Below are 24,836 nucleotides of genomic sequence, written 5' to 3'. Positions count from 1 at the left end.
CGACACGATGGGCAAGGAGTTCTCCTCACAGTCGTCCGCCCAGTCGCCATGAAATACCATCGGCTGTTGGTGGCTGTCAGTGGCTGCTGCGGCACTCGGCGCTGACTCCATAGGCTCTTCTGGCTGGGAATCGGCAGCGGCTGTCTGCTTGTGATCCTGCTGTTCTGTGGGGTCGGAGGGGCTGAAGCCGTCACCATGGCGATCTGTTGAGTTTGATGTTACAGTGGCCTCGGTACCGCCGGTACCGTCGTCGGAATTTCCACAGTCCATGCCAGACGATCGCTGCAAACACTCGTCCGATGGAACACGCCGCCGTCTCTTGTGTTTTCGCGGGGAGCGCTGTTTACGGACGTGTGTTTCAGTATCTGAATGTGGGTGGATTTCTGCAGCTGCTCCGGTGTCTGGAAGAAAAGCCGCTGTCGGCACACTCCCTGGGTCAATGTCCATCCCGGCATCCACGCCTTCTTGCAAGGTCGGTCGGTGATTATCTTCAGGTGGGGGCGCCGTTGTAGAGGCCGGATCCTGTACTGCAGAAGCCATCATGGTCTCGCTATCTGGGGCGGCTATCGGACTAATGTGGTCAGCATCGGAAAGGGTTGCTGCCAGTGTAACCTCGGCGTATTTGAGAGGAAGGGTCGTCACCGTAAAAGGAGTCATAGATTCACCTGTCGGGATTTGAGTAAGCCGTCGTCGGAGACAATCCGACCGGACGTGCCCCTCTTGGCCACAACCAGAGCAAGTGCGTGGCTGACCGTCATACACAATGATCGCCCTACATCCGCCGATGACAAGATATGACGGAACATGTTTGGTCAGTTCAATTTTAATCTGTCGTACCCCGTTAAGAACGGGGGACGTTGTAAAGGTGGTCCATTTTTCGGCCATATGCCTGACCACTCTGCCGTAGGGCTAGAAAGCTGCGGTGACTACGTCCGGTGGTACTTCGAATGGGAGTTCGAAGACGCGTATCGTACGGAAGCCAAGCCCCGCGTGATCGATAGATACCGCCCCAATATGGCCATCAGAATGTTTGAATTTAAGATCGTTCGCATGTGCGCGCACGATTCGGTTGCACACCTCATCACTTACTAGCTTGACGTAGACAACACTGCTCGTGATAGAGAGATGGATACCAATTATGTCTCGCTGTTCGATGTTAACGTCTTCACGTAGAAAATGTTCCACTTCAAAAGCTCGCGGTCTTGCATGATCGGGTTGAAAACTGATCTTGATGGTGGTTTGTCTGTATGAATGTGCCATGTTGTGTCGGTAGTGATGGACTCTAAACTAGCGACAACGCAGTAGTAAACAACTACGGTCACTCGCGACCGCGTGGACGGGACGTAAACAAGACGTCCTCGCCGCAGCGCTGCGGAAAGCAGACTGCCAACTGAGCTACCCAAGCACGACTCACGCCCCGTCCTCACAGCTTTACTTCTGCCAGTACCTCGCCTCCTACCTTCCCTCACAGCTTTACTTCTGCCAGTACCTCGCCTCCTACCTTCCAAACTTTACAGAAGCTCTCCTGCGAAACTTGCAGAACTTTACAAGCACGACTCACGCCCCGTCCTCACAGCTTTACTTCTGCCAGTACCTCGCCCTCTACCTTCCAAACTTTACAGAAGCTCTCCTGCGAAACTTGCAGAACTAGTTTCGCAGGAGAGCTTCTGTAAAGTTTGGAAGGTAGAGGGCGAGGTACTGGCAGAAGTAAAGCTGTGAGGACGGGGCGTGAGTCGTGCTTGGGTAGCTCAGTTGGTAGAGCACTTGCCCGCGAAAGGCAAAGGTTACGAGTTCGATTCTCGGTCCGGCACACAGTTTTAATCTGCCAGGAAGTTTCATATCAGCGCACACTCCGCTGCAGAGTGAAAATTTCATTCTCGAAGGTATATATTATTCTGCATATTGTCTCAGATTTTTCTTCGGATTGGTACGAAGGTTGGAGTTTCATGTTTCGTCCAGTCGAGATTTAGAAACCAAGCATAGGCATATACTAATACTGACGTGAAACGACTGCGACAGTGAATAAAATCTTGTCGTCAGGAGGAAAACCACTGAATGCCGGACTATTTTTTTTCTCTTTTCTTTATTGTTATTTCAGTTCCCCACAGTGGGAGGCGGTCTGGCAGCATTTAAAAAACCGCTCTTCAGTCGAAGTCTACAAAAACTGTATTTAAAAATGGTTAAAACATACAATAGAAGATGATTTTGTAAAAAATACATAGGTGAACGATAGTGACGATTTTTACATAAAAGCAAGTAGCAATATACGAGGATTTGTAAAACGATGAAAATATTGACGGTTTTTAAAACTCGTTCGATGATTTTATATTACGGTTAAAATACAGTCACTCTTGAATGAGAATGATTTCGTGGTATAACAGTGATGCGAGGTGACACACAAAAAATTATTATGATTAAGGTACTACGACGAGTATGGCTATGGAGCCCTGTCGAACCGCAGGTAACGACTACAAGTCAGTAATGTGGATAAAGAGAGAAGGAAAAAATTGGAGGATGGTGTGATGTGGAGCGCTGTGATTAGGGTTGGAAAGAAGGGTTTATTTCGGGACGGAATTCATCGTTGTGGAGTAGCAGTTGGTTAAAATTCCGGCGGGAGATGATGGATAAGGCATGGATATGCATGGAGGATTGAATATGGACGTAGTGGCGCAGCAGGGTACCTAGATTGGCGATTAGTGGGTGGGAAATTGGGTGCTCGGCCTAGGTTTCGTGATTTGTGTATCGGATTCGAAGACGTTCTAGGAAGAGAAGAAGATGTGGAAAATGGGTGAGTTGGCAGAGGATGCGAGTTGGGGAAGGTGGGCGGATGAGGAAGGTGAGGCGGAGCGTATGTCTTTCAAGAGACATAGAATTTAGGGGAGGCAGACGTGCAGGCAACGTTAGGATGGGGAGGAGGGGGGCGGGGGATGAGTAATTTAGGACTATAGGTGAGGATAACGGCAAAAGGATGTAGACCCCATGCACGACCTGTTAGTAATTTTAGTAGTTTTAGGCGGTTTCGGGCTTTGTGTAGGATGGTAAGGAGATGTGAGTTCCATGCCAGTTTTATGTCGAGAATTTGTCCTAAATATTTTTCTTATTAGTCAGAGGTATCAAAAGGGACCGGCACGGTTTTCCCCTTATGTAGCCACAACTGCGGTCTCTGGCACCAGTCAGACGGGCCGAAACGAAGCGTGCGCGAAAGCTGATTGGGAAGCTCACAGCAGCTCCGGCCAGCCGCGGGACCGAGGCCTACGAGAAGCACAGACCGCGGCGCGTACGTAACGAAGGTAGGCCTAGAGGTCGTTCGCCCGCTCAACTCAACAGACAAACTGCGTTTCTGCACCTGTTAACTCGTAACTAGGAGTGTGTACATACAAACGAGAATTGCATCTTCTACTGGAATCCGCTGTTATGGAGTCTTACTGTTATTAATCCTACAATGATCGGAAGTCCACAGGCCTACTAATAATTTGTTACGGCTGTACTGGGGTACAATGAAATTAAAACCAAGCCAAAATGATTATCATTTGCATAAAGCAGCACTTCTTGTATGGAACGAGAACTATTAAGCAGAAGAGACTAAATGCTATTAACAAGCCGTTATATCATTTATATTGAGTATTGACCTTAAATTCAATTTTGTTGTAATATTGTTAATCAGTTAGTCTGCATAATAGCACATTCCAGTACAAGACGCAATTCTCGTTGGTGTGTACACACCCAGCTGCAAGTTAACAGGTTTGGGAACGCATTTTGTTTGCTGATCTGAGCGAGCGAGCGAACTCAGGCCTTCCTTCGTGACGTAAGCGCCTGGGCCTGTCTTTCTCGTGGACCTCGTGAGGTGCGAGGAGGTAGCGCCACAACCGAAACTGACGCTCCCGCCCCGGTACAAGTGTCAAGCATTCGTCATTGCTTCCTGCGGGCGGGCTTTGGATGTCGAAAAGAACCAAGACGAATGCTTGACACTTGTAGCGGGGCGGGAGCGTCAGTTTCGGATGTGGCGCTGACTCCTCGCGCCACCTCACGTCACTCGGTTCCGCAGCTGGTCGGAGCTGCAGTGAGCTGCCCCATCAGCTTCCGCGCACGCATCGTTTCGACCCCCTCTCATTAGTGCCAGTAGCCACAATAGTGTCTATATAAGGGAGAAACCGTGCCAGCCCAGTCAGTGGTTTCACTCCTGACGATGATGGCCGAGATGGCCATCGAAAGCTCGAGAATTTTATTCGAATTGACGCGGCTTGGAAACAGAAGATTTTATCCAGACGTGCTGCCACGAAAGACTCCGAGGCCTGTGACGTTGTTAAATGAAACATTACAGCATTCAAGTGATTCAGGAAAATAGTTTCTACAGACAGCACTGCACACTGTCAACTGCTCGTGCAGCTTAACGCGCCGCTGACTACCTTGTGTGGCAGGGCAGCGTTTCAGACCAGGATCAAAACCTAGTGGCTGATTTAACGGTCGCTGGCCTGTTAAATCGGCTACGCTGTGAGTGGTTCTTAAGCGCTTTCCCCCGCTCATGTTAAATGTTGCACTGGAATGTTGAAATACATTGCCAGAAAAAAAGAATTATTACACCTGGACAGACGAAGTCGATTTTGGTGCGATGACGGCATATGCCACTTGGGGAACAGCGGATACGCTAATAAGGGCTTCGACTTCGTCCACTAGCAGACAGCGTAGTGACGCAGCTATCGGAGCACCATCTGTGTCCACCCTTTAATAGGGAATCCTCACAACCAGAAGCCTCACTGTGTTGCAAACGTGCGAAACAAGCAGGCAAGCATGCCTCGAAGACGCACTCGTGCTACCTACAGCTAACTGAGCGAGTCGGAAACATCCCAAATTGTAGCGTTATCAGTGTGGTGGTGGTAGTGGTGGTGGTGGTGGTGGTGGTGTGTGTGTGGGGGGGGGGGGGGGGGACGACAGTTCGGGAATTGCCACACAAGTTGGACATGCTGCATCAGTGTTATACAATATGCAATGATGCTAGTACCAGTGGTTGCATGTACACTGACACACACGTAAACGAGGTTCCGGATGACCATGCAACACAGACGCTCACCAGGAGCGGTTGCTAGCAGTGGGACTAGAGGCACGCGCATCTCTAGCCCGTCTTCCACTCTCGCCTTAGCATCGACGTGAATGGTTCGACTGGTGCCGTCAGAGGATCACTTGAAAGATGGCGCGCCGTAGTCTTCAGCGATGAAAGTATATTCTGCAAAGACCCCAGTGATGGTCGTTTGCGCCTACGACGTAGACCTGGTGAGTGCTGTCTCGTAGAGTGCATTAGCCCAAGACGCACTGACGCCTCCCAAGACCTTATGGTCTGGGGTGCGAAAATCCAGAACTTTATTTTACCTTTGGTTTTTCTGTAGGGGACGCTAGCCAGTGCTCGGTACCTGCAGTATGCTGTTAGACCCGTTCTTTTGCTATTTTCACAACAAGAAGGCGATGTATTATTCTAACAAGATAATGTACGTCCACACACTGCCTGTGAAACTCAACGTGCTCTGCAGCTTCCCTGACGAGGACGACCTCCATACATGTCTCCAATCGGGCACGTGTGGGATATGACGGGACGAGAAGTGACTCGTGCAGCTTGTCAACCAACAACTCTGACAGAACTACGTAAATAGGTCGAGCAAACGTGACATAACGTATACCAGGATAGTATTCGCCATCTGAATGATCATCTGGATGCCGGCCAGCGCCTACATTAACACCCGTGGAGGCTACACCACGTTCAAATATGGGTGTTTCAACACGCGTCGATACCTGGTACCTCAGAACCGCTTGTGCTAGTGATCTGTAAATGTAATCATTTCATGTACTCCATATGCACTGTTGTAAAAATAAATCTTGAATGAATTGCAGTCCTCGAAAAGGGCATACAAATTTTTTTTCCAGCAGTGTATTATATCACGTTGATTATAAAAACTGGCGGCAATAGGTACGAAGCGGACTTCACTGTCGCACATATAAGGCTCAGTAAAATACTGAATAATGGATAAGTGTATCAGGTGGTGGAGCAGATCTGCGCTGAGTGGTCAAAAGTCACCGGAAGGCGCTGAAACACTCGTCGGTCGTAGGCTGGTGAAAATTATGTAGCAGATTTGTCTCCGTACAGTAGTAGTAGGAACGGCTTCCTGAGGCCCCTATGGCTCTGCTGAAACGGAGTGAAGTCTGTTCGTCAGACACTTGTGGTGGTCCAGAGTCGCTGTTTATGCAATTAAAAACAGTGTCTGAGAGATATTAAACACCTATGCTGGACAGTATTTCCACAGAAACCAGTATTTTTGTGTAAATTTGCGCTGATTATCGTATCACCCTCAAACTTGGTTAATTCACAACGTGCTGCCGTGTTCAGTACGCTCCTCTTCTTAACAGACTGCCCAGGTATGTCTACACTCACACTGTTAGCAAGGTATGTCCTTCCCATGACGTGGCCCTTAGTTTTTTCTAATCTTTCTTGCACTCACTTTAAAATCTCCACAGAAGAGGTAAATTTGTGGACAAGCGCACCCAGAGAAGCGAACCTGATTATCAGGTGACACTAGAGGCATATTGTATTCGCAGCGTCATAGCGTAAAACTTTTTCTGGTAATTCACATTACTATCAGTCATTTCAGGAAAGTCACTGACTAAAGTAGAGACTAACTAACTGTCCAATTAAATACCTACCGAACCGATTTGAGAGTCGTAGAATCTTTGGATGAGTCGGATGCACGTGGACTTCCCACAGCCGGAACTTCCGACAAGCGCCACCGTCTGGCCAGCTTTGATCTTCAGATTGAGGCCTTGAAGGACCTGCAAGCAGGAACAAACTTCAACGGAATACTGAACAGGGTAAACGATAAACAATTGACTTCTGTGTTATGTTTTTCCCAGTATAAAGCACTGAAGAATTTACAACAAGGGAGTTTCACTAGTTAATTCTTGATTTTTCTTCTCTGGAGTTGTTACGGATATAAAACTTTTTGAAAAATGTCATCGACACCTTAGTCTGTTGAAATTATTTGTTCGAAAAACACCCTACTACATTTTCAAATGGTATACAGTTCAGTTTAAATTTGTGTCAATACATCCGACGCTTCTAAAGGTGATCCTGAAGATACGGTGAGTTTTCCATAGATAAAACAGGAACGGTCTTTCGAAGCAAAGAAGTCTATTGAACAAGAGCTGCAGAGTACATACCTTAAGAGCTATCAGCACTTCTTCGATACTGTGAAACAAATGTCTTCTGCTGCAAGATCTTTGCTTTCCGTATTTTGCGAGGAAGTAGCATGGACCCGAATAAGAAACAGGTACGTAGTAAACATGGACTCTAAAATGCACACTTTAAGAGCTATGAGCACCTGTTCAGCAGAACACATGTGTTTCACAGTAACGAAGATGAACGAGTGCTCTTAAGGTATGCATTTTGGAGTCCTGGTTTACTGAACATTTTTTCTTTTTTTTGTCCACACTGGTAGTTCTCAAAATATGGGAAGCAAAGAACTTGCAGCAGAATAGATTTCTTTCACAGTATGGAAGATGATAAATCTTTGTAGCTCTTAAGGCATACAATTTTAGAGCCCATATTTACTAGACCATTTTGCTTAGAATGGTCGTTCTTGTCATATCCCTGAATGTTGACCATTCCCGCTGGTACACCGTATGTATACATGTCAGACAATCTACTGTAGTTGAAAATGGCTAAATGGCCAAAAGTGTGATAGGCGACTATGATGTCTTTGAACGAGCGCTCTGCTCCTCTTTCCACTGTGATTTGCTTCTCTCAATAATAATAGTTTGAAATTAAGCATAGCATTTATTAGTGACTCTTAAAGTGTTCCGGCAGGTGTTTTATTGCATATATGTGGCAGCAGCGAAAATACAGAGCTTCTACTATTCATTGCTTACAACAGAATATCTGTTTAAAACTGGACATATACAAAAGGAAGTTATGATATTCACTGCCTTACGTATCAGACAGGAAAGTATCAGAAAGAGGGTAAAGGACAGTCCCACAACCCGGTGCGGCAAAGAAAGGAGTTCCAAATGGGGATTTGACGGTAAAGATTAGAGTCCGTTCCTCGGAAATGAGTTCAGTATCTTTTTCAGACACTACATTTACCACTGGACTTGACAGTGAGGCTATGCGACGATGACAACGTAAGTGAAGAGAGAAGTCGTGTAGAGGGATTATTATTTGCCTTACCTTGACACCTCGACGTGACGGATATTCAAAGTGGACGTCGTTGAAGGCAATGTCCCCTCGGGCGTAGTGTGGCCTTTCTCCTTCGTCAGACAGACTGTCGATGGGCGACTCGCGGTCTATGACGGCAAATATCTTGGCGGCGGCGCCTCTAGCGGTGGAGAAGGCCTCAAAGTGACGAGTCGCCGCAGAGAACACCCACGACGTGTCCATCACCGAATAGAAAATCTGCAAGGAACAATAAAAACCAACCCGATATCCTAATACATTTTTTGCCCAGCTCCTCAAATTCCCGAATCAATCCTTAATTCGATCAATGTAATATAAGAAGTGAAGTGAAAGATAGCATGCTTGAAAACTAACCCTTCCAGTGCTGGTTTTCTAAATGTATTCCATAGAATTCCGCGAGAACAACGTCTTCTTGCTTCCAAATATTCCGTTTAATCGATATTAGCCTCTCTGTTACGATTTAGTATGTGCTGTACCGACCTATTAAACTACTACGGCACTTCTGTGAATTCCTTACGTGTCTCCTCTCAAAGCTGCTTTTTCGTCAAAAGACTTGGAACAAGTTTTAAGCTGCCCACCACAACTTCCTTCCCTATCCGAATCTCTTTATTTCATAGTAGAACTTACACTTAACATCCTCGATTATTTGTTGGATAAACACCAATATCTGTTTTCCTCTACAGTCCATGTCCTTTAGCAACATGGAGGTGTCTTAACATTCGTCATATCATTATGGCTCTTCCTTTAGCCATACTTTTGCCGCATACTGCATTTGCTTGCCGATCCTGCGGAATTTCGTCATTTTTTAATCTTATCGCCTTACTTAATTTGCATCTCTCTGTAACACCACATGTTAAACGCTTCATTTCTCTTTTCTTCATGTTTTCAGCATTCCAGAAATTTTATGCTACGGATACACATCCTCAGAAATTGAAACCTCAAAATTTTGCCAGTGTTTAATACAAGTAGACCTCTTTAGGCTTACTTGCCTGTGATGGTCTGCTTCCTCCTTCATATGTTATTTTGTTTCCTGGGAAACAGCAGGAAGGAAGGAAGCAAGATTAGACATTGACGTTCTGTCAACAGCGGGGTCATCAGCGACGGAGCACATGTTCGAATTACAAATGGATGGGGAAGGAAATCGGCTGTGTCCTCAGCAAAGGTGAGTGATTTAGGAAAATCACGGAAAACCGAAATCTGGATGACTGAGCGCGGATTTGAACTGTCGTCGTCCCGAATCCGACTCGGTGAGCTTGTAATCAAATAGTATCAATTTTTTCTCTTTTTATAGTCGATATTTTCCACTGATCCTCAATTAAAGACAGCTGTCTTTCACTATGCCAGGCCACAGTACTGCCTTAGTTGTTTTGTAATTCATTAGTACCATGCACCGGCAGTACTTTCATGAGGATAGGAGCGTCGTCCTCGAGAAGTATGAGAGTGCTGTTTATACTATTTGATAAATCGCTTAGGTAAATTGTGAAAGTTACTCAACATTTAAAGCATTCCCGGAACTCACCAGCCAGCTTTTGTTACATATTCGTCACATAGTAAAATATAATATGATTTATTACTCAAGTATTTTTGGCACCATTCTCATAAACGCGATGTAATAACGTGTTATCGTATCAGGCTGACATTTAAATTAACTAATAGGCTACTGATATGATAAGGAGTCTAACAATCAGACAAGAATTAAACTAAAAAGCATAAATGAACAGCCGGCCGGAGTGGCCGTGCGGTTCTAGGCGCTACAGTCTGGAACCGCGTGACCACTACGGTCGCAGGTTCGAATCCTGCCTCGGGCATGATTGTGTGTGATGTCCTTAGGTTAGTTAGGTTTAAGTAGTTCTAAGTTCTAGGGGACTGATGACCACAGCAGTTAAGTCCCATAGTGCTCAGAGCCATTTGAACCATAAATGAACAGATTAAATCGTATAAAGCATGTCACAAGAACAAATGAACATAGCAGGTCTAAAATAATAATGAATACCAGGAGGGAAAAGATCAACGACTGTACTAAGAAAGAAGCGATAAAAACAAATGGAAACGAACTGCAGACAAGACACAAAACAGGAGGACGTAACAGACAAATGCCTAACTCCGGAAGAAAGAAGAGGAAGAAGAAAAAGAAGTTAACGCATACGAACACAAAAAAGGACTTAATTTCATATTGGTGTCACGGAGAGAAAATTTCAGTTGCCATAATACATTCAATAGCCTGCTTGTCCCATTTGCGTCTATAATTATCACTATAGCGAATATTTACTCGCGTTGTCACAATTTTGGCTGTCACGCCCGTCATTCTTCACACAGAATAGAAACATGTATGCAGTTATACAGATTCGATGGATGGGCGAAACATGATTGACTTCCATGTTAATCTTATCCATTCTCTTGTGTGGATAAACGATTTGTCAAATTATTTTAAGATGTTGCACGCTGTGCCTCATACTTACAGCAATCATAGTGCCAGCGTCGTAAGTTCTTTGACTCTCAGGATAATCTTTGTCTCTGATGATGAGCTCCACGCCATACCAGAAAGCCAGAGCGTACCCGCCGAACATTGAGATCCACGAGATTGCGTCGTTTATTCCATTTACGAAGTGCTTTCTCTTGCTGATATTAACGGCACTTTGCAGTTTTTCGCTGTACCTGGAACAACACATTTTGTATGCCTCAGTTCAAAATTTTTCGGACTGTGACAAATGACAGAAGACACCACATTATCAAATTCCGTTGCTGATTTATTTAATGTTTTTTGAACACACACAAACAAGAATGAAACGCTCTATTATTTCAGGTATTACTGCAAATGTATCAAGCTGACGGACAGCTCTTTTATTTTCGTTTCTGAGACGTAAGCTTCTTTCTTGTTATCTACTTGGTACACACATTTCCTCCTCCATACTCTAATCACGGAGTTTGTATGAGTAAATACTCACTTCCTGTTTTAGGCAACTTACTGTCTAAAATGAGAAGCAAAGGCGGAGAGGGAGAATATTCTGTAGGTCGATAGGATAATTATAAAATTCAGTTAGCCTCCACATCAGATATTATCACAAATCATAGTTATGATAAATAAACAAACAGATTACTGTCTTTCAGAAGGAATATGTACATATCACTGGTCTACTAAAGTTTCCCGACTTTGTGAAGTGTAACTCGAAGAATACATATTTCAACATTTTAAAAACATTTTATGGAGAACTGTAAAAAGGGTGTGTATGTTCATGGGCCTCTTTAAGAGTATTTATGAGGAGAAACTCGAAAACATTGAAATGGTGCCTCAAACTGCTAAAGAAAATTTCGAAAAATCTGTAAATGATCTGAAAGAAAATAGAAGTAATGGTATTGTTAACATCCCAAGTGAAATGCTTCAGGTATTAGACTCAAAAACAAGTCAGTGATATGCATAAAACTGGTAATACCCATAAAGACCTTAAGAAAAGTGACATGATAATGGTCCAAAGAAGAACACAGCGGTTACTAATGATGAACACAGGACTCTTAGCCCTCTAACTCACATTTCAAAAATATTAACAAGAATGATACACAGACACATTAAGAACTAAATTGAAGCTAATTCAGCTGTAGATCAGTTTGCCTTAAAGAACCTTGCAAAGAACAAGCTGCCATAGTAAAGGCAATAAATGCACAATAAGAAGCTAGAATTCTAAAAAGGTTTAAACAAGGATGCAGTCTCTCCCTATCCCTATTCAACACGTACATTCAGTATGGAGTACATGAAAGCAAAAAATATTGTACAGGTACCACAATAAATGAAAAAAAGAAGGAATATAGATGCTTAGGTTTGCGGATGACATAGCTGTGATTGCTTCACATGAAATAATTCTCTAAAGAATCTTAACAGGTATGTGTTTAGTGTTAAGGGTTAAATACAAAATGCAAATTAACCCATGAAAGACAGAAATACTCGTGAACTACAAGTATTCAGAAGAAATAAAAGTTAATGTTAGAGGAAATAAAATAGAACAAACAAATTCATACAAATATTTAGTAAGTAAGATAATTGTAAACGGAAGAAACAAAGAAGGTATACAACAAATAACTGGAGAGGAAACAGCAGTGGTCACGAATTAAAGAAAAGTGCTTTGTTCACGCAACATAAACAAAGATGGTTAACAGCTGAATTTGTAGCCTATTTTATGGATGCGAAACATGGGCTATAGGGAAAAATGAAATATCTTGCAGCGATGGGCTCCTGTTAAAGATGTAGTGGACAGTAAAACCACCAACCATGGAGTCCAGCAAAGATTTGGTGAATAGTGGTAATTAAGGAAAACAATAGAGCGAAGACAGCAGGAATGGACTGGCCACCTAATATGAAGGAACTAGTTCCTTATAAATGTCCTATAAGGAAAATTTCAAGGAAAGGTAACCCGAGGATGACGGAGACTGGTATTCTTAAAACGAGCTTATTCATTATGCTAGAGACTCCAGTCATGCAGTGATACAGAAATGAGGGAGTCAGCTAATAGTAGATGTCCAAACTTACATTGATTGAGTTCGTGCCACTATTCGATTCCAGTATTAGTACATAGTTTCGACAAATAGGAAAAGAAGGAAGATTAGCTTTTAACTTCCAGTCGAGGGTGATGACATTGGAGACGGAGCACAAGCTCGGTTTACGAAAGGATGGGGAAGGAAAACGGCAGTTCCCTTTTCAAAGGAGCCGCCCCGGCATTTGGATGACGTGATATAGACGGGGACAACAAACACCTAAATATGAATAATTAGACGAAGACCTGAACAGTCGTCATCCCAATCATCCACAAAAACTCGTATTCTTTGCAGCGAGAAGACTTCAGATGGTGCGAGAAGGGTGAATATTAGTTGCTGCACTGACGTGCAGCAAACCATCCTTTTCCTACGTATGTATTTTATGCATACAAGGCCATGTTTATAAGAGATGGAATATTCAGCTGTAGAAACAGTCATGTATAATGACGAAAACGGCCACTCAGGGCCAGTTTTGCACACTGCCCAAAGTAAATGCCTACGCTAGGTACCGTGGACATATCCATTCATCAGCTCACTGGGAGACGAACTCATGTGGAAAAAGTGGGTAATGCTGACAATACGCGAAAGACATTTTGGAATTTACGAAGGCAGCACACGTGAGATAATCACCAACAGCACCTTACAAAGGTCGTTAGCCATCGTAGAAATATTTTCAGTTCGGCTGAATAGCTTGAACATAGTGATCATCAGCCTCTCCGAGGATACCACAATAACAACTTTCAGACGTATACCAGTTCCCTGTACGTTTTTGTGACAGTGTTCATTCATTTCAACGACTCGAAAATTATGAAATAATTTGTTTTTCGATATAACAGTTCCGTGCCACGAGATATTAGCTTCAGCTCGTGGGCACAGTGAGTTTGGCATTTTGTACAACTGGAATTAAACTAGTAAACAAATATCTACATCTATGGATTTGACATGGAGATCAAATTGGGCACAGTCCAAGGCGAGTGGCAGCAGCAATTATTGTGGATTCACTCTGTGACGTCATGAATCTGGCTGGCGATGATCCCACCCGGCAGGACTCGAACTGACTGACAGAGGGCCAGGTAATGTTGTAACGTCAGAAGCGCTACAGTGTTTTACGACTGCGTAGAAGGTTGTATACATGGAAGAACCCTGGAGATACTAAAAGGTATCAGATAGATTATATAATGGTAAGACAGAGATTTAGGAACCAGGTTATAAATTGTAAGACATTTCCAGGGGCAGATGTGGACTCTGACCACAATCTATTGGTTATGACCTGTAGATTAAAACTGAAGAAACTGCAAAAAGGTGGGAATTTAAGGAGATGGGACCTGGATAAACTAAAAGAACCAGAGGTTGTACAGAGATTCAGGGAGAGCATAACGGAGCAATTGACAGGAATGGGGGAAATAAATACAGTAGAAGAAGAATGGGTAGCTTTGAGGGATGAAGTAGTGAAGGCAGCAGAGGATCAAGTAGGTAAAAAGACGAGGGCTAGTAGAAATCCTTGGGTAACAGAAGAAATATTGAATTTAATTGATGAAAGGAGAAAATATAAAAATGCAGTAAGTGAAACAGGCAAAAAGGAATACAAACGTCTCAAAAATGAGATCGACAGGAAGTGCAAAATGGCTAAGCAGGGATGGCTAGAGGACAAATGTAAGGATGTAGAGGGCTATCTCACTAGGGGTAAGATAGATACCGCCTACAAGAAAATTAAAGAGACCTTTGGAGATAAGAGAACGACTTGTATGAATATCAAGAGCTCAGATGAAAACCCAGTTCTAAGCAAAGAAGGGAAAGCAGAAAGGTGGAAGGAGTATATAGAGGGTCTATACAAGGGCGATGTACTTGAGGACAATATTATGGAAATGGAAGAGGATGTAGATGAAGATGAAACGGGAGATATGATACTGTGTGAAGAGTTTAACAGAGCACTGAAAGACCTGAGTCGAAACAAGGCCCCCGGAGTAGACAATATTCCATTGGAACTACTGACGGCCTTGGGAGAGCCAGTCCTGACAAAACTCTACCATCTGGTGAGCAAGATGTATGAAACAGGCGAAATACCCTCAGACTTCAAGAAGAATATAATAATTCCAATCCCAAAGAAAGCAGGTGTTGACAGATGTGAAAATTACCGAACTATCAGCTTAATAGGTCACAGCTGCAAAATACTAACACGAATTCTTTACAGACGAATGGAAAAACTAGTAGAAGCCAACCTCGGGGAAGATCAGTTTGGATTCCGTAGAAACACTGGAACACGTGAGGCAATACTGACCTTACGACTTATCTTAGAAGAAAGATTAAGGAAAGGCAAACCTACGTTTCTAGCATTTGTAGACTTAGAGAAAGCTTTTGACAATGTTGACTGGAATACTCTCTTTCAAATTCTAAAGGTGGCAGGGGTAAAATACAGGGAGCGAAAGGCTATTTACAATTTGTACAGAAACCAGATGGCAGTTATAAGAGTCGAGGGACATGAAAGGGAAGCAGTGGTTGGGAAGGGAGTAAGACAGGGTTGTAGCCTCTCCCCGATGTTGTTCAATCTGTATATCGAGCAAGCAGTAAAGGAAACAAAAGAAAAATTCGGAGTAGGTATTAAAATTCATGGAGAAGAAATAAAAACTTTGAGGTTCGCCGATGACATTGTAATTCTGTCAGAGACAGCAAAGGACTTGGAAGAGCAGTTGAATGGAATGGACAGTGTCTTGAAAGGAGGATATAAGATGAACATCAACAAAAGCAAAACAATGATAATGGAATGTAGTCTAATTAAGTCGGGTGATGCTGAGGGAATTAGATTAGGAAATGAGGCACTTAAAGTAGTAAAGGAGTTTTGCTATTTGGGGAGCAAAATAACTGATGATGGTCGAAGTAGAGAGGATATAAAATGTAGGCTGGCAATGGCAAGGAAAGCGTTTCTGAAGAAGAGAAATTTGTTAACATCCAGTATTGATTTAAGTGTCAGGAAGTCATTTCTGAAAGTATTCGTATGGTGTGTAGCCATGTATGGAAGTGAAACATGGACGATAAATAGTTTGGACAAGAAGAGAATAGAAGCTTTCGAAATGTGGTGCTACAGAAGAATGCTGAAGATTAGATGGGTAGATCACATAACTAATGAGGAAGTATTGAATAGGATTGGGGAGAAGAGAAGTTTGTGGCACAACTTGACCAGAAGAAGGGATCGGTTGGTAGTACATGTTCTGAGGCATCAAGGGATCACCAATTTAGTATTGGAGGGCAGCGTGGAGGGTAAAAATCGTAGAGGGAGACCAAGAGATGAATACACTAAGCAGATTCAGAAGGATGTAGGTTGCAGTAGGTACTGGGAGATGAAGAGGCTTGCACAGGATAGAGTAGCATGGAGAGCTGCATCAAACCAGTCTCAGGATTGAAGACCACAACAACAACAATAACAGTTTAACTAAGTCTTTTAAAGGAAACGTGCTACCATTTCGTAGGCGCGTAAAAATGATAGATAAATTAAGGCATTGAAAAGATTTGTAGAAGTAATATCGTTTTCAAAGAACTAAAATTTATTCAGTTATAATGACCATTGCCTCCCTACCATTTTCTAAAGGATTTCTTCGTTTCCTTCTTCTTCATTATCGATCCTTTGATTGATTGGTAGCTCTCCATCATAGAACTACGCAGTACTTTCCATGCTATTTACCTCTCGACTTCCTTGTCCTGTCCTTCGAAAGCGACTACGGTGCGGATGGCGGCGAACACCTCCTCAGCTATGGCGCCCGCTTTGCCTTCTTCATCCGCCTCCTGGTCCGCGAGGCGAGACGAGTAAACGTCGGTGGCTATGAGCGAGCCCACGCACACAGGCAGGGATAGCAGGCAGACGAGAGCCAGCTCCCAGCCACGCACCAGGGCCAGCAACACGCAGCCGACGCAGCCCACCATGTTGGTGGCGAAGACCACTACCTTCTCCCCGATCCCGTCTTCCAACTTTGACAGATTCCTGTGGACATGGACAACAGGTACAACGTGTGCTTAATTGAAAGGTGTCTCGAGTCCCATGCATATTGAAACCAACACCAAACAGTCGATTTAAGCACACCATCTTGCTGGTGAACAGCAGAGCACCTTCCCGATTCCCTCTTTCAAATTCGACAGGTTAGTGTTCACATCGCCAAAATGTACTGTATAGTGTATATTTTATCTAACTGCGACCCGAACCCTATGTACAGCAGGGCCATCATCATGCAGCTGACGACCCGTCACATTGCTGCTGAACATCTCCATCTTGTCCTCATTTTCCAGTTTCGACGGCTTCCTGTGGACATTCCTACACGTATGATGTACGTTTAACTGAAATATGTCACGAGCTCTATATATACCAGGGCAGTATCACGCATCTGATATACCCATTCATCTTGCTTGTGGACATCTCTGTCCCTTCCCTAATCCACCTTCCACATTCGACATCGCCAACATGTATAACGTGCTTCACAAGCTGCGACATGGTCACGAATCGAACAGTGACCCGAATAAACAATAAATTTCCTTTACTTCATGTCTATGGTCACAAATTTTTTTGTCATCAGGCTACCGGTTTCGGTCTATAATGACCATCATCAGACCAATTTTATAAAATTATTGGGACATGTTTTTATAAAATGGATCTGATGACTGTCATTATAGACCGAAACCGGTAGTCTGATGTCAAAAAATTTTTGGCCATAGACGTGAAGTAAACGAAATTTATTATATATATAACGTAGTTAAATTTAATGAAAACATGTCTTGAACCCTAATGGGACTGACCATCACCACAGTGACAACATAGCCACTTGGGGGTGAACATCACCATCCACTCCATGATCCCATCATCCTGCTGCGACAGGTCCCTGTAATCATCGCCAGCATCTGTAACCTATCAAAACTGTTCCTACCACTATATGTTATACTTCTAGGGAGCTGCTTGTATCTTGTTACAAGCCGAAATTGGCATACATTTCATTTATTTACTAATCATGTTCGAGCGAATCACATGGTTGGGAAGCGAGCCGAATTATCATTACGATACTCGGTGAACCCCAACGCCACCCACAAAATTTCGGTGGTTCTTCAGGGATCCTTTCGGAGTATTTTGATATAAGGAAGCCACGGTCTCAGGTGACTTGGCACAGAGAACTTACGTTTCGTTTGCTTTATTACACCCTTTCATCTTTGTATCTGTATTGCAACGAAAATATCTGCACAACAATGCAAATGTCGACAGTATGCATTGTGCGTTTTATTTGTAAACGGCCGGCCGCGGTGGTCTAGCGGTTCTAGGCGCGCAGTCCGGAACCGCGCGACTGCTACGGTCGCAGGTTCGAATCCTGCCTCGGGCATGGATGTGTGTGATGTCTTTAGGTTAGTTAGGTTTAAGTAGTTCTAAGTTCTAGGGGACTGATGACCACAGATGTTAAGTCCCATAGTGCTCAGAGCCATTTGAACCATTTTATTTGTAAACAAACTTATTCCAATCACTGGCGGTTCTTTATCCTTCGCCTTCCAGTATGGCAGCGAAACTTTGTAGATATTCCAGTATGTTAATGCGGAATCGATTAAAGTTGGAAAAAATTAATTGTAATTTTGGCCACCAGGTGCAAATCTGGATATGCTATGAATGCAAGAAAACACTGTAGAAATGTTTCCAAATGTAATGAATTAGGAATGGGACGTGGGGAGAAAAGGTCAAACGAATGAGAAAGGCACAATGTTGATTTTGTTGTTAACCGCTGCTTACACAATTTGTTCAATATGAGCACTGGTGACGGCGACAAGATGCTTCATCCGTAAAACGATGTTGTCAGAAGTTGCTCACTGTAGTTACAATGGAGTACGAACAATGTTTCCCTTTGAACTGGCCTTCAGATCAGGTAGAGACTGAACGTGTCGCTGGTAAACGCGATCTTTCAGATATCCCCAGAGAAAGAGACATGGATTCATATCAGGTGATCTTGCTCTGAAAAACGTCTGGAGATAACACGTTCGTCGAAGGTTTCATTAAGCAGATCTTTCACTGGGCGAGCGACATGAGATGTTTCACCATCTTGCATGAAAATGCTGATTTCCACACAGCAGCGATTTCCAAAGCAGAGAGCACGTACTGTACAAGGAGGTCTCGATAACATGCGGACATCTCAGTACACCTGACAGTTCTTTTGGGTGTATTTTCCTGAAAGAAGAACGGACCGAGAATAAAGGTGCTTCTGGATCCAAACTACACAGTCACATATGGCGAGTGCAGTGGCTCTTCCTGCACAACACGCGGTTTAACACTACCCCAAATTCGATAGTTTTGTGAGTTCATTGCACCCTGTATCTCGTCACTCCACAGAACGTTGCCCAAATGGTTCAAATGGCTCTGAGCACTATGGGACTTAACATCTACGGTCATCAGTCCCCTAGAACTTAGAACTACTTAAACCTAACTAACCTAAGGACAGCACACAACACCCAGTCATCACGAGGCAGAGAAAATCCCTGACCCCGCCGGGAATCGAACCCGGGAACTCGGGCGTGGGAAGCGACAACGCTACCGCACGACCACGAGCTGCGGACGAACGTTGCCCAGCCAGGTGTCATCAACTTCGATCTTTGCCAGAAATCTAAGAGCAAATTCAGAACGTTGCTGCGGATCTTGGGGTTTCAGATGCTGCACCGCTTGGATTTTGTACGGGTACCAATCTAAAATAGACCGCAAAACTTTCCGTATTGTGTATCATAGGTCGGACAATACTCACAACACTGCACGAGGACTAACACTACCTGGCGCACATCTAAATTTCTAAATTTTTTCATAAACGCATTGGCATATCTACGCTGAAACGCGATGATTACAGCCGATGCTGGACCTGCGTGAGTAGCTGCACTTTAATTGCAGAGTTGAGAGTGATACAGAACAGCATGGATAGGTTCACTGCTGAAGATCTGCAGAGATTACAGATGCAAAAGTCTTTTGAACTGGTTGGCATCACCATAGGGATAACAACAGCATCGAGATATTGCACTTCTCTTCAATTTTATTCAGTGGCGTATCGGCCAACTCCTTATACTTATTAGCGCTTGTGTGAGGCATAGCTTGAACAGCATGGGATATGTAGAAAGTGTTTGAACGAATTTGACCCTGTATATGTCGATACTTTACTTAAATAAATTAGACGCTTACTCCACACGATCGACCTGTATCTGCAAGCTTGTGGAGTATGTATTTGATTCAGTAAATTCACGATGGTTATAGACCGTGGTGTGTAGGAAGTTTGTAGAATGTTAGGGTCAGAAGCAATGACATTGCGCTCACCCTGACATGCGGCTGGCGAAGTCTCCCGCCTGATGCTCGTCGTACCACGCCATGTCCTGCCGTAGCGCAGACCTCAAGTACAGGTCGCGGATTCTGTGGATCTGTGGACACACAAAATAATTCATTCTTATAGACATCACAATTTAAAGACATGTTTAAATTCCTTGTGAAGTATTTCGCCAAACTATTCTAGGAAACAGCAGTAAGCCTCGGTCACATCGGATAGCGAATTTATGCTACAATTTTACCTAATTTTCGAAAAACAATAAAAGCTCTCGTGTTTTAGTTAATAATTTCAGGGTAGCTAAGAAAATCTAAACTGATATCATTATTATACCCAACTATAAAGCTTATTATGCTCACTATCATATATCAGATAATCCTTGAAAACAGCAACTCGGACTGGAAACAGTAGAAACTAAAATTGTTTGTAACAAGTGTAAGTGAGGGTTACTACATTCCTCTGTGTACGTTTGAGTCATACGAATCCCTTATAAATTCAGAATACACTGACGAAACAAAAACTCGCAACATCAAAAAATAATTAATGTGGAGCAATGAAATTTCTTTAATTCATTTGTCTAGGTAACATATTTAAGTGATTCAGACTGCAAGATAACACGCTAATGGAAGTGCGAGATAAGCCACTGCAAATGTGAAATGCTGGTACAGTTATAACCATTGTAACCGCCAGAATGTTGAATGCAATCATGAAAAATTGCATGAATTGTGTTGTATAGGTGCCGGATGTTAGTTAGTGGTATGGAGTTCCACGCCTGTTACACTTGATCGGCCAGTACAGGGATGATTGGTGCTGACTATGGATGACGCTAGAGTTACCGTCCGGTGATGTCCCATATGTGCTCTACTGGAGATCATGCTGGGTTACAACGGCGGTATGTGGGCGAGTGTTATCCTGTTGGAACACAGCCTGTGGAATACTATTCATGAATGGCAGAATGACAGGTCGAATCACCAAACTGACGTACAAATTTGCAATCAGGGTGCGCGGAATAACCACGTGTGTCATTCGAAATCGCTTCCCAGACGATAACTCCAGATGTGGATCCAGTGCGTCTAGCACTCCGACAGGTTGATTTCAGGTCCTAAAATGGCCTCCTTCTAATCAACATACGGTCATCAGTGGCACCGAGGCAGAACAAGCTTTCATCAGAAAACACAACCTATCTCCACTCTGCCCTCCAATGAGTTCTCGCTTGACGTCACTGAAGTCGAGAATGGTGGTGGTTTGGGGTATGTGGAACGCACGATACGTAGTGCCTAGCTCGAACCTGTTCTTAAAGTAACCGATTTTTAACTCGTTGTGTCACTGTGGTCCCAACTGCTCTTCAGATTATCACTGCAGATGCAGTACGATGCGCCAGAGCCATACGCCGACCGCGAGGGTCTTCCCTCTCAACAGTGCCACTTGGCCGTCCGGAGCCCGGTTTTCTTGCAGCCATACATTCTCATCGCCACTGCTGCTAGCAGCCACGTACGGACTACATTCCTGCAAAGTCTTCCTGTAATATCGCAGCTACTGGTAACCCTTTTGCACGACTTCTTTTGAACTCACTGACGTGTTGACAACGTCGTCTTTGTCGCGTTAAAAGCAGTCATGACTAACATCAACTCACTACGTCAAATCTCAAAGGTAACCAACGGCCACGAACGCTGACAGAGTATATTTAAAATAAGCCTGATTTGCATTCTCATAGGGACTATACATCATGGTTTTGATGTAGAAACACGCCTACAAAATTTCGTTTATGTCACACAACTCCTTCTTGATTTTGCAACTTTTTTTCTGTCAGTGTATATAAACAACAGCACGCATTGGTCATGGGAAGGTATTGACATCCACTTCGTTTTTCAGGATCGCTCATCAAAGACTGTGTGATCAAGAACTATTTTCTCGACTGCCGTACTTAATTACGTTATTAATATCTACAATGACTCGGGACGGTTGCTACGTATCTTGGAATACGAATACATTTCCACCAAAATTGTAAAGTTTATCTTAAAGACTTAAGATCTTCCACCAGTGTTGTCAAAGGAAGCTGGATTAACTTCTGGAACTTCCTCCTTTACGCCGAGAGATTCCAATCTCTTTCTGACTTTATGATATCATCAACAAAACATGTTTTCGATTACCTTCACGTTATTAAATCAGTGAGTAATTCAAATAACGTATCTATCTTGAAGGAAAGAGACTTTGGCTCATGCTCAGCAGTGAGAACTTGTTTCTAACGCCTATAATCGTACAACGGGCAGTCAGCTACATTCCTGGTGATGCACTGCTTCCAGAAGAAATAGTTTTACAGATCTAGTTTCTCCGATTTGTTGTCAACATTCTATCCTGTCATAGGGCTGTGCCACACAACGGTCGTCAGAACATCATTTGTGTAGTAAAAATGACGTGCAAACTGGCCGTTCGAGGAATATTGGATAGACTGTTTTGATTGAAGGTTGGCCTATAATGGCGACAGTTTTTTTAAATGTGAAATACAAAGGTAAACACTTCAACAGCCAAGATCGCTAATTACAACTTTTTGATGGGGGGGTTACGGTAAATGCAAGTTTTCGTCATCGGATCTTATGCAAATACCTCTCAGTACATCTCCATAATATGTACAGTAATTGGTCAGAACGATAAGATATATTTCGTAAAAAATCTCTTATTCTGATTGCATATATGTATATACAGTGCAAATCATGTAATAGGATTATTACACAAACATTAAGAAATATTGTCATCGAGATGGCCTAGAGAACATCACATATAAGGCAAATCGAATTACAATGAATTTAAAAATCTCATATTGATAAAACACTGCAATATACACTGTAAGTAGCTTATTACAGGAAATATGTATCTTTTCTGTAATACAGATACCACTGATGATTAGCAACGCCCGAAACTAGGAAGGTGAAATAAAATAATACCCCAAAGCAGCTTTTCTCAAACAGTTAATTAATAAGATGACGTATTTATAAAATTATAATGTGCGGTCTTGGTTCTTGAAGTTTTTGCTTGTATATTCCACATTACTCTAGATCGCCTCCGCACTTGAAAAATGTAAAGCAAACATAGTTTGGTTAAATGATTACGTTCCACTTACAATTTTCAGTTTTATTTTATTTATTGTTCTATAGAACAATTGCGGCTTCAGGCCATTCTCATGAGTCATTTACCGTCGCTGATTTTGGAGCAATGCAGCATCTACAAATGTCGACGTACTTGAAAATGGCCTAAGGCTGAAATTGTTAAGCAATACAACAAATAAAAGTGATAGTTGCAGGTGGGGTACAATTATTTACACTATTGGATGGTTAACAAACACGGTATGCTATTAAATGTAGTATAGGTGGTCGTTAAGTTGATAGTTTATCGTGTAAAGCAACCTATGAGTTATTTTGTTCACTGTCGCTGCATGTATTATTGTTCTCTCGCGTGGTATCCAATACATGAGGGTTTGTGTAGCAATTTTTTTATTACGAGTTTAAAGGTATTGAAGCTAGCAGTCGAGGGCATTACAACTATGAACTGCATGTGATCGTCAACCAGCAGCTTCTCAAGTCCTGGGTTCACGAACGGCCATAAGAGAACTGCAGTGTGTCAGGAAAACCGTGCCTCTGTGTACAAACTGTCGATTCACTGTTGCGTGCTAATCGTCTGATTGGGTGACACTGGCAATAGACATCCTCACAGTCATCACTCCATAGGCATTTTGACTGTCTAATGACATGTTCGGGAATGTGACATAGGCTGCCATGTAACAACTGTCTGTTTTAATAGCGGTTTTAGTTTCAAAATGGCGCAGCCCAATGCCCAAAAGGATTCGTTGAATTTCATATTGTCTGTGGAAGCGGTGCCAAGACAGTATCAACGGAGAAGCGCCGTCGGTGCATCATCTCGTCGCAGTTCTTAGACGCTGTCGACAAGTGCTGATTTGTTCTTTAAATCTGCTTACCGGCCGACGGTTGGTCTCACAGGCGGACACCGCAACAGACTTCGAAGTTCACTATAGTCACATCTGTTGCAGAATAAACCTTAACGCTGAGACACTTGCAGACACTGCAGACGGTCCGTCGAACACTTTGATCGCCAGGCAGGCGGAAGACTCTCTTTTAGCAAACGTCTCTGTTGGAGGCGTCAGTGATGCGCTTCCACTGACCCGTTTTAAGCATAATAACCTTGTGTTCGGGGGAGTGGAGACTTGAACGTTCATGCAGCCATCCGCAATCCGTGGTTTCCCAAAACTGATACAGGCAGATGCTGGGATGACTCCGCCTATAGTCCCACTGCGGACTACCTGTCCCATACTTGTCAAACTAGTTTATAAGCGTGTAAATTCTTGTATATATAAATTACGTTATTTTTATTGCGGTTAAATTTAAAGGCCCTGGGATGTCCAATGTCTCCGTAAAAGGTATCTACGTAGAAAAAGAGATTTAATTACAGTGATTTCTCTCTGCAGTGTGATGGATATTTCTAAATTTTCTAAGTCACTTACCTGTCTGTGTGCGACGCAGTTGAAAGTAAAGGTGGAGACGTAGGTAAGGAGACAGTTGACGGCGCCCATGATGCACCAGTACATGGCGTATTTCTTGGCACCATCCAGGAAAATTGTCACGTCTTTGTCAGAGACTGTTGTCCCAGAGGCAGTTGCATTTGCCACGGCTGAGCCGTAGTCCACCATAGTCTTAATGAAGCCCCCGAACAGCAGGTTGTTGATCGGCTCCGTGGCAGCCTCGCCCAGGCCAGCCATCAAGCCTAGTGCGAGAGCAAGC

At 43.3% G+C, this 24,836-nt stretch overlaps 1 protein-coding gene across 1 annotated transcript in view; it reads right to left on the bottom strand.

Moving 5' to 3' along the window:
- LOC124788973 (ATP-dependent translocase ABCB1-like) overlaps positions 1-24,631 on the bottom strand; it is a 131,965-nt gene extending 107,334 nt beyond the window's left edge. Inside the window, exons 1-6 of the mRNA XM_047256262.1 lie at positions 24,560-24,631; positions 20,043-20,143; positions 16,413-16,709; positions 10,672-10,867; positions 8,207-8,431; positions 6,688-6,813 (exon numbers count right to left, since the gene is read on the bottom strand). Of these exons, the coding sequence (XP_047112218.1) occupies positions 6,688-6,813; positions 8,207-8,431; positions 10,672-10,867; positions 16,413-16,709; positions 20,043-20,143; positions 24,560-24,628 (1,014 nt within the window). The 5' untranslated portion in view covers positions 24,629-24,631. The remainder of the gene's footprint in view (positions 1-6,687; positions 6,814-8,206; positions 8,432-10,671; positions 10,868-16,412; positions 16,710-20,042; positions 20,144-24,559) is intronic.
- Positions 24,632-24,836: the final 205 nt, after the last annotated feature.

This window comes from Schistocerca piceifrons, chromosome 3 (assembly GCF_021461385.2).
Source record: "Schistocerca piceifrons isolate TAMUIC-IGC-003096 chromosome 3, iqSchPice1.1, whole genome shotgun sequence".
Classification (NCBI taxonomy): domain Eukaryota; kingdom Metazoa; phylum Arthropoda; class Insecta; order Orthoptera; family Acrididae; genus Schistocerca; species Schistocerca piceifrons.
Note: the sequence above shows the minus strand (reverse complement) of the source record. Positions and strands in the feature narration are given on the sequence as shown.